Here is a 10,968-nt window from a genome sequence, read left to right as displayed (position 1 = left end):
CTGCCACCACCACTGTTAAAATCTAAAATACAATATCTGAAAACCAGTCCAATATCTGAAAAAGTGCAAAAGATATTTATACCTTTGTTGTAACTGGTTAATGATATAGAAATAAACTCTTGTGACAGTGGTCGAGGAATAGTTTCTGTTGACATTTGTTACTAAAATCAAGAATATATGGTAATGGATTAATTACCGTATATTCTTGATTACCATATATTCTTGATATCCTTGCTCACAAATCACCAATATATTATCACATTATTTGTTACTAGATATATTTTTCTCAATAAGGATATAACTATCCTATATAAGAAGTGTAATGTCTCAATAGAAATAATATAAAGAAACAAATTTCTTCTCTTCTTTTTTTCTCTTCCTTCTTTCATTGGTGTTCAAACATGGTATCCGAGCCAAGTTTACTATGAGATAAAAAGAAGAAAAAAAAAAAAACCTTCCAAATCATAGTTCCATAGTATTATTCAAAGAAAAGAAAAGAAAAACTCAAATCCTAACCCTTTTCTATATCAAAACCAAAACCAGATTCTTTTCTTTCTTTCGAAGACCATAATATCAATCAAATCCCTTCAAAGAGATTCAAAAAAAAAGGAGACATAAAGAAGAAGATACAAAAGGAACTCAGAAGATATTGTTCAACTTGTGCAGAGTTATCCCTTACCATCTTCAGAGTTCAACCAATAGTTTGTTTTTTTTTTTTCTTTCTCCATTGTATTTTCTTTAGTAATTTTTTTTTTCTCTTTGTATCCTTGATTTAATAAGTATATCCACCATATAAAAAAAAAAAAAAAAAAAGGAAAAAGAAAAAGGGAGAAAAAAAAAGTATAAGAAAAAAAAAATGAGTGACTCCCATATCCCAGTTGTTATTCAGTCAGAAGGTGCTTTTAATATTGGTGTTCTACTTACTGAAACAAATTATGATATCTGGTCACAACTAATGGAAATGCATATTGCTGAACGAGAAAAATTGGCTTACATCATGGGTACCACTACACAACCTACTGAATCTGATAAAGGTTATGATAAGTGGTATGCTGAAAATCAAAAAGTGAAACGCTGGCTTTTGATGTCTATGTCTCCTGATATCATGAAACGTTACCTTCGTATACCTACTGCGCGAGAAATTTGGAAAACCCTCTCTACTGCATTTTTTGATGGTAATGATGAAATGCGGGTCTATTCACTTCATCAACAGGCATTCTCTGCTAAACAAGGGTCTAGATCTTTCTCTATCTATTATGGCGAACTCACAGAAATTTTTAGAGAACTGGATCACCGTGATAAAGTGGTCATGAAAGACCCAGATGATGTGACAATATACCACAAATCCGTTGAACGGATTCAGGTTCATATTTTTCTTGCAGGACTAGATAAAAGCTTAGATCAGCTTCGCCGTGAAATTCTACGACATGATCCTCCTCTGAGCTTGGAGGCATGTTATTCATTAGTTCGTCGTGAATCGGTTCGAGCTACAACTCTAAATATAGATAGTGACATTTCTGATGCTTCTGCTATGCTTTCACAACATCGACCACCACAATCATCTCAAGATCGGTCAAAATCCGTCAACTACAAAAATTCTCATAATTCTGAAAAATCTAACTTGAAATGTACTCATTGTCATCAAACAGGGCATTTGAAGAATCGTTGTTTTGAACTTATAGGCTATCCTGACTGGTGGGATCCTACAAAACATCGGAACGCCAAAAGGCCTTCTACTGCTGCTATTGCTCAAACAAAACAGGATCACACACCTTCAACGTCTTCCGCATTAATCACCACTACTACAACTGAAGGTACGGTTTTAAACACCTCTTCACATGTTTCTAATAATGCATGGATAATTGATTCCGGAGCAACTGATCATATGACATTTGATGTCGGACAAGTCACAAACTTTCGATCTTCCTCGCAAAAATCTGTCTCCACAGCCAATGGGCATACCACCTCAATACTTGGGGAAGGATCATCCCTTCTGACTAATACTTTACATCTTGATTCTATCTTAGTTGTTCCTTCTTTAGATTATAATTTATTGTCTGTCTCTCAAATTACTTCTACTTTATCATGTATTGTTATTTTTTGGCCTAATCATTGTGTGTTTAAGGATATTCAGACTCGACAGACGATTGGTTATGGTGTTAAGAAGGGGAAGCTCTACTATTTGGATTTGGTATCTAATTTACCTCCTCATGTCTTCGGTTGTGTTGTTTATGTTCACACCCGAGCAGAAAGTAAGTTAATGCCACGCGCTCTAAAATGTGTCTTTGTGGGATATGCCCTTCATCAAAAGGGTTACCGGTGTTACCATCCTCCCACCAAACACATGTTTGTTACTTTAGATGTCGTCTTTAATGAAGAAACTATGTATTTTGCTAAGTCTGAATCTCAGGGGGAGTGTTTTGAGGAAATTCAGACTTTAGAATATAATCTTGAGAATAATGAGGTAGGAATTTCTGACCAAATGGTAGGCAATTTAGAATTAAGTGGTCAAGATACGTGTGACCTTGAGAACAATGAAGTAGAAGTTACTGACCAGTTAGTAGGTCATTTGGATCAACATAATCAAAATTCAGATGTGAATGATGATGACTTGCTAGACACAGTGAATACAGAAGAAAATGAACCAGAACAAAATGATCAAGTCTTGAATCATTATGATAATGGGCATCCAGAAAGACAAACAGTTCCAGAAAGCGAGTCTGAGATTTTTCCTATCAATACACAAAGTCAATCATTGCGAGAGGAGGTTCAATCTTCGACACCTGAGCCATTCCGGAGACAGTTGCCAGAACGTGTCAACAGAGGTAGGGGTGAGCAGAAACCGAACTAATTGGCCGAACCAAACCAAGTCGAACCATACCGACCGATTTTTAGGCCGAACCGATCACCGTTCGACTCGGTTCGGCCGAAAAACCGAACAATCCTAATTCGGCTTGGTTTGGCCTCGACTTGAGTTTCTAGAAACCGCCCAAACCGAACCGACCGAACCCTAAGAAAAAATGAAATAATAATTTTGTAAAGTTAGAAAGTGCTAAACTAAAAAGTAAAAAAAATTAGAAAACCCCTAATCGAATCTTCCATACTACTATCTGTCCTCCTCCCTAGTCGTTGTTGTCGGCTTCATCAACCACCTATTCAACTTGATTGAAAAGTTTTAAAGGTAAGTCTTCACTGATTTTCTATTTACCACAACCTATTCTTAGTTAATAACTTACAATTATAGATTTTCTATTCGTACTTCTATTTATTTATTTATTTATTTTTGTAATCGTGGAAAAGTACGATGAATTTTTAATTTTTATTTTCAGCATATGTAATGGTGGAAAAGTATGATGAGTTTTTAATTTTTATTTTCGGTGTATGCAATGAAATGAATGACATTAGTTTATAATTTTCTCTAAATTGTGATCGGTTAAACCGATCAATCGAACTCAACCGAGCCGAACCAAACCGAGTCGAACCATGTCGGCCGGCCGAATGTTCGGCTCGACTTCGGCCGACGATTTAGTCAAACCGTCACTTATTGGTTCGGCTTCGGCTCGAACCAAAACCGAAAAAAACCGACCGTTGCTCACCCCTAAACAGAGGTATGCCAAAAACTTTATATTGATGTGGCGTTAAAATCCCACATTGAGATCACTTAACTTGGATGAGTTAGTTCGTTTCGAGTTTTAATTCTAATTATTTATATGTTTTCCCTGGTAGGTAGCTTATTTGGAGTTTGACGTTTGATTTGGAATAAAACGGAGCATTTGTCACTTTTTCATCTCGTGTGGAAGAAATCGATAGGAAAGAGCACCAGGGGTATTTTGGTCATTTTGAGAAAATCAGAGGTTAGATGGGAAGCAGAGTTTATGGTGAACCCAACGGTGAAGACGGAAGTCGAATCGGAGTTGGGACGGAAAAGTTACGGAGGAAAGAAACCGAAAGACATTTTTGTCTTTTCTGAAAATTAGAAGTAGAAACAATTATGCAGGCACACCTTTGGTTCTTAAAAGCCCAAACTCAAAGTCCAATAGCCTAAAGAAGAAGAACATAGTTGAAATTTTAGGAGCACCTCTCTTTAAGGTCTAAGTCAAAATAGACTAAGACAAAGTCAAGATGGTCCTAGGTTCTATTTTTTAATAGAAAGTCTGATTTTAGTGGGGGCTTCTTCTGAATTCAAGTTTTTAGGGTTTGGAGAGTTGGGGAGAAAGAGAAAAGAGAGAGAGTTGGAGAAGAGGAGTTCCGGCCAAAGCTTGGCCGACCACCACACTAGCCGGCCATAGCTTTGGCCGGTGCGGCACATCTAAGGCACGGGAACAGCAGCAGCCAAGAGACAGCAGCTCGGTCTTCAACAAGAACAACTCGGGACAGCTTGAAGACCTCCATTGAGCAGCTCGGGTGCAGGAAACCGGCGGGAAACATCATTGCAACTCGGAACAGCAAGGTGACCAGCTCGGGGTAGCCAACAACTAGCTCGGGTCCAAGCCTTCAAGGAAGAACAGCAGCAGCTCGAGAAGGACAGAGCTTGCCCGGATCTTAAATCTTCTTAGCTTGGCCGGATTCATCAAGGCCTTGGCCGGAATCTCACTTCTATTTGACCGGATTTTCTAGGTTTTCCGGCCATCAATTGGGTTGGAAATCTTAGGGCTTTTCATTGACATATTATTGCCTAGATTTTCTTAGTGTTTGATTGTGATTTGGTTGCCATATTCTAGTGAGAGAAAGCTTGAAGCTAGATTTAATGGTGGATTTTGTTTAAGGAAGAAGATGATACTGGCTGATAAGGGGAGGTCATGTTCTGCTGAGAGGACACCCATTGTATACTGTTAAGAGGACCCCTGCATTCTGTTGCAGGGAGATCGACAGCACTTGAACACTTATATTTCCCGTCGATCTTAGTCTCGCGCCTCATCGGAATAGGGAGATTCTCACCTTAACTCATGTCTTTCTTTATTTTCTTCCCATTTATTATTTGTAGCGCCATGTCTAGCTAACTTTTGTATTCGGATACTCGTGATACATGTTTTGATGTGACAAATGAGTTTTAATGATGAAATCTTCCGGGTTTTTAGACCGTTCATGGACTAGAATCTGAGTTATACAAAGAGTTCGTTGACCAATCCAAGTAAATGGGTGAAGTTAACTAACTTTTCATGCTTATTGAATATTAGTAATAGTCACTATCGATTTTGTGGATCGAAGTATCCCTCTCATTCCATTCTTGTTCGACCATTTTTCCCGAATCTTTCTCGTCTCTCCTTATATAGTTTAGTTTACTTTTCGTTGTTTCTTATAAATCAATCCAAAAATCAAATTATCACCTTTTATTTTAGTCTGAGATAGTGAGTGACACCTAGACCGGTGGCGAAACTCTCTCGATATCCGAATTACCTCTCTATCCTTGAGGATCGATCCCGGTCTTACCGGGTTATTACTTGACGCCCGTATACTTGCGGGTGGAGACCTTTTAGGGTAACCTTTTAGGCCCATCAAGTTTTTGGCGCCGCTGCCGGGGATAGGTTTAGTAGTTTGGATATTGTTTGTTCGTTTTGTTCATCAGTTTAGTGTTATTTGTTAACTTAGACGTTTTTGTTTATTTTCGTAGTTTCTGACTCTTTCTTATTTTCAGGAACTACTCTAAGGAAAAAGCCGAAAAAAAAAAGAACATAGGAGCAAAGGAAAAGAAAGGAATCGGAAGGAAGAACGAAACGAGAGGAGCATTCGCTAGTATCGTATTCTATCTCTTTCTTTCTACTTGTGTGTAATTGGTTGGTAGTTTACATTTATAGCTTGTGTGTTGTTCCTTGAACATTGTGAGATCATGACACGTTATTCTAACGGTTGGTCATTCCATGATGATGATGATGACCTTGAGCTGAAGAGTTCCATCATTACCCGACCTGATATGACCTTAAGAGAATACCAACAGTTGCGTAGAGCTGAGCTTAACCAACGTGGTATGACCCTAGGAGAATACCGACGGGTTAATGAGGGGAATAGGTCAATTGAGCCTAATCGACCTGGTATGACCTTCGGAGATTATCAACAAATGTGTAGAGATGATCTGATTAGTGAGAGGAATAGACCATCTGAACCTGATCGATCTCGTATGACACTAGCAGAATACCGACAGATGTATAGAGATGGTCAGATTAGTGATGGATATCGTCCGACACTAAATATGTATGAGAGACCTTATATTCCACACTATTCTGAGACCAATGACTTTAGAGGCAGGTATGATCCTAGTATATACGGAGGGAGTTATTATCAAGAGTCTTCATTTTATTACACTGGTGAGCCTTGTTATGAGGAGACTCTTGAAGATAGATCTCGATCAGAGTCCGAGAGTCGTCTTATTGAGATGATGTCACAATTTGCTACTCAAACGAAGCAGAGGATTGAGTCCTTAACTCAAAAGATAGAGACGCTCGAGTCACAGTCATTTGTCGACGAGGAAGGGGTTTCACCGCCCCAAACTCAAGAGGGTACTAGGTACGATGACGAGGGTAATACGTCTAACCCTAGTACTAAGTTAAATGTCGATAAATCTACTGAGAGGACCCAAGAGCCCGAAAATATTGATGACCTTGTTTCGTCTTTACCTCAACTTTTATCGTCTCATTATGATAGGACTATACCAGACTTTGATGTTCAGGATGATGGCTCTATGAGCAAGTTTGAGGATGACACGATTATGAACTATCCGATTTTTGACACATGTAAGGAGTCAGTCTTAGATGCAATGCTAGGAAGGCCTGATATTATAACTGACTGCGAGGCTCCAGATGCCTTTGAGGATGTTGATGACATAGTAGTTAGAGACATGTTGGATAGTTTGTCAGACTATTTACCTAAGGAAACCATGGACCTTGACTTGGTCCCCGAGCATACTGCCTTACCCTTAGAGTCTAGTTCGACTTTCCACATGATCTCAAACTCGGTTGTTGATCCCTTTTGGAACATTTCAGACGTCTTTCCAAAGACGTCTATGGACATAGTGGATATTCTGTCCACTAAGCTTCCAGATGATTTTTTGCCTTCGACTGATATTTTGACCCTTCACGTGTACGTCGATCCTTTTGATGATTTCTTTGTTGTCGTTCCTTCTATTTATGCCTACTTAGTGGACTGTGCACCCACTAAGTTTGGGGATGGCTTGTTTTCTTTTATCGTCTCATGTGCACTTTACATTTCTGATCTTTTTGTGAGACGATTAGCACCGGCATATAGCTTTATTTGGGTTGACCCCCAAAATTTCCGTCTCTTATTGTATGATCTTTGACTGATTGAGATGGGTTTTGATGTTTGTGGGTATCATCTCTGGAAACCCTCCACGAGACAGAACTCGTGCTCTTGCGAAAGCAAGAGAATCAACGGCTAATTGCATAGCTCAATGCAATCGTGTGTACCCGCGTTAGTGGTCATTTTTATGGTCATGATCTTATGTGTTTCATTCTAATATTGCTTGTTGATCATAGGAGCATTTCTTACTTGTTTTGCTTCTGAGGCATAGTTTGTTCCAAGTTTGGGGATGGCGATGAGCTCGACATCAACTTGGAACCTGTTCATACACGAGTCTCGGTAGTAGTATCTCTTATCTCCTCCGGCTATGGTAATATCTTTCCATTCTTCTCTTTAAATTAATATGTCTTATCTTTTGGTGAGTATATGGTTGAAACATTGAGGACAATGTTAGTTTTAAGTTTGGGGATGGGGTATGACTTTTAGCCATGACCATGGGGTTTCAAAAGACAAGAAGGTTCGATAAATTCGACCAAATTTGAAAATTTTTGGGTAGATTTGATATGACTTTAGTGGTATGCTTAAGTATGTTGATGCATGTGTTTCAGTTTTGGTGAATGTTATGCATGTTCTTAGTCTTTTTCATGAATGTCGAGTCCTTTAGCGTTTGTTGTCTGATCATGTGAGTAGCATCCTAAGGAAGAAGAAACATTTCTGAGGGACCTATACTTGTCATTAGTGGAGACTTAAACCCATGTGAGATATCTGAGCCTTTATATTGTTTTCGAGTGTACTCTTCTGCGCTAACTCTGAGTAGAATGAAGAGCTACTCAACCTCGCAACTTTTAAAAGAGCTTAGACGATCTCATGAGCTCAACTTTCTTAGCCACTAGGAGTGACATCAGGATAGCGGCCTTACTCTTGTAGTCCATGAAACCCGATAATAGTGTCAACTTTAGGGAAACGGATACTGCACCACCCATTCACATACTACTCCCGAGAATGAAGACTTGGAAAGTATAGAAAAAGAATGTGAAACAAAGTGAGAATGAAGAAAAAGTTGTTTGTTGAGAATACTAGTGTTCTTGTTTTGTTATGAAAAAAAAGTAAAAAAAAAATTGAAAATAAAGAAAAAAAAAGTGAAAAAAAAAGAAAAAAAAGAAAAAAAAAAGTGAAAAGAAAAAAAGATTGAGTTTATTTGTTATTTTGTTTGTGCTGTGAATAATAAAGTGTTCAAAGCAAAAGCTAAATTTAGTAGTTGTTTGAGCGTTCTTTTGTTGAAGACGTCGACATTCTCGGGATCTCATTACTTCCATCTCATTACTTGTATCCGTTGACCTTTAGGAAACACTGTTAGAGGGTAGAGTGGGTGAGAAGGGTGAGTGAGCTTCCCCATTCCATTTTAGTGGTTATTTCCATTCTTTAGAGATCATTTCATTTTAAAACTTGTTATCCTCATTTGTTTTGTATGTGTTGAGTTTCACTTTATTCCATGCTCACACATTAGAGTGAACCATTATTATATATTCTTGAGCGATTTCATGTTTTTGAGTGTATAACCGTGAGGCTAAAGTCGAGGCGAAATGTACTAAGATAGGAATCGAGGTTTTGTAACTTTGGACTTAGATGATGCTCATTATGATTGGACACTCACATTTTCGGATGAGACTACTAATGAGGAGACTTTTAGCATATATATGCGTTTATCGATTTTGATTCGTTTGTTTAGCATGCTTGAGTGTGTCATTAGTTGTCATTATCTTATTTACATCGATGTTGAAATCTTTTGTGTCTTTGGAATCTTGAATTTTGTGGGTATATTCACTGGAAACCCTCACGAGACGACACTCGTCCACTAGGGGTAACCTAGGGGTTTAACGGCTTGTTGCATACGCTAAATGCAACCGGGATTCCTCCGAAAGTGAGTTAGGATTTTACTTTAAGTTTGTTTGCTCGAGGACTAGCAAATTCTAAGTTTGGGGATGTTTGATGTGGCGTTAAAATCCCACATTGAGATCACTTAACTTGGATGAGTTAGTTCGTTTCGGGTTTTAATTCTAATTATTTATATGTTTTCCCTGGTAGGTAGCTTATTTGGAGTTTGACGTTTGATTTGGAATAAAACGGAGCATTTGTCACTTTTTCATCTCGTGTGGAAGAAATCGATAGGAAAGAGCACCAGGGGTATTTTGGTCATTTTGAGAAAATCAGAGGTTAGATGGGAAGCAGAGTTTATGGTGAACCCAACGGTGAAGACGGAAGTCGAATCGGAGTTGGGACGGAAAAGTTACGGAGGAAAGAAACCGAAAGACATTTTTGTCTTTTCTGAAAATTAGAAGTAGAAACAATTATGCAGGCACACCTTTGGTTCTTAAAAGCCCAAACTCAAAGTCCAATAGCCTAAAGAAGAAGAACATAGTTGAAATTTTAGGAGCACCTCTCTTTAAGGTCTAAGTCAAAATAGACTAAGACAAAGTCAAGATGGTCCTAGGTTCTATTTTTTAATAGAAAGTCTGATTTTAGTGGGGGCTTCTTCTGAATTCAAGTTTTTAGGGTTTGGAGAGTTGGGGAGAAAGAGAAAAGAGAGAGAGTTGGAGAAGAGGAGTTCCGGCCAAAGCTTGGCCGACCACCACACTAGCCGGCCATAGCTTTGGCCGGTGCGGCACATCTAAGGCACGGGAACAGCAGCAGCCAAGAGACAGCAGCTCGGTCTTCAACAAGAACAACTCGGGACAGCTTGAAGACCTCCATTGAGCAGCTCGGGTGCAGGAAACCGGCGGGAAACATCATTGCAACTCGGAACAGCAAGGTGACCAGCTCGGGGTAGCCAACAACTAGCTCGGGTCCAAGCCTTCAAGGAAGAACAGCAGCAGCTCGAGAAGGACAGAGCTTGCCCGGATCTTAAATCTTCTTAGCTTGGCCGGATTCATCAAGGCCTTGGCCGGAATCTCACTTCTATTTGACCGGATTTTCTAGGTTTTCCGGCCATCAATTGGGTTGGAAATCTTAGGGCTTTTCATTGACATATTATTGCCTTGATTTTCTTAGTGTTTGATTGTGATTTGGTTGCCATATTCTAGTGAGAGAAAGCTTGAAGCTAGATTTAATGGTGGATTTTGTTTAAGGAAGAAGATGATACTGGCTGATAAGGGGAGGTCATGTTCTGCTGAGAGGACACCCATTGTATACTGTTAAGAGGACCCCTGCATTCTGTTGCAGGGAGATCGACAGCACTTGAACACTTATATTTCCCGTCGATCTTAGTCTCGCGCCTCATCGGAATAGGGAGATTCTCACCTTAACTCATGTCTTTCTTTATTTTCTTCCCATTTATTATTTGTAGCGCCATGTCTAGCTAACTTTTGTATTCGGATACTCGTGATACATGTTTTGATGTGACAAATGAGTTTTAATGATGAAATCTTCCGGGTTTTTAGACCGTTCATGGACTAGAATCTGAGTTATACAAAGAGTTCGTTGACCAATCCAAGTAAATGGGTGAAGTTAACTAACTTTTCATGCTTATTGAATATTAGTAATAGTCACTATCGATTTTGTGGATCGAAGTATCCCTCTCATTCCATTCTTGTTCGACCATTTTTCCCGAATCTTTCTCGTCTCTCCTTATATAGTTTAGTTTACTTTTCGTTGTTTCTTATAAATCAATCCAAAAATCAAATTATCACCTTTTATTTTAGTCTGAGATAGTGAGTGACA

General features: G+C 38.8%; 1 protein-coding gene across 1 annotated transcript; it reads left to right on the top strand.

Moving 5' to 3' along the window:
• The first annotated feature begins 885 nt into the window (after positions 1–885).
• On the top strand, positions 886–2,163 carry LOC147536815 (uncharacterized). Its single transcript, XM_086638841.1, has 2 exons — positions 886–1,814; positions 2,135–2,163. Exons 1-2 carry the CDS (start codon positions 956–958, stop codon positions 2,161–2,163), a joined length of 888 nt encoding a protein of 295 aa, XP_086494967.1. The 5' UTR covers positions 886–955.
• Positions 2,164–10,968: the final 8,805 nt, after the last annotated feature.

The sequence above is a fragment of the Eschscholzia californica genome, unplaced genomic scaffold (genome assembly GCF_041429995.1).
Source record: "Eschscholzia californica isolate CP2 unplaced genomic scaffold, dmEscCali1.0.p SCAF_5, whole genome shotgun sequence".
Lineage (NCBI taxonomy): Eukaryota > Viridiplantae > Streptophyta > Magnoliopsida > Ranunculales > Papaveraceae > Eschscholzia > Eschscholzia californica.
This window is presented reverse-complemented; position numbering and strand designations above follow the sequence as displayed.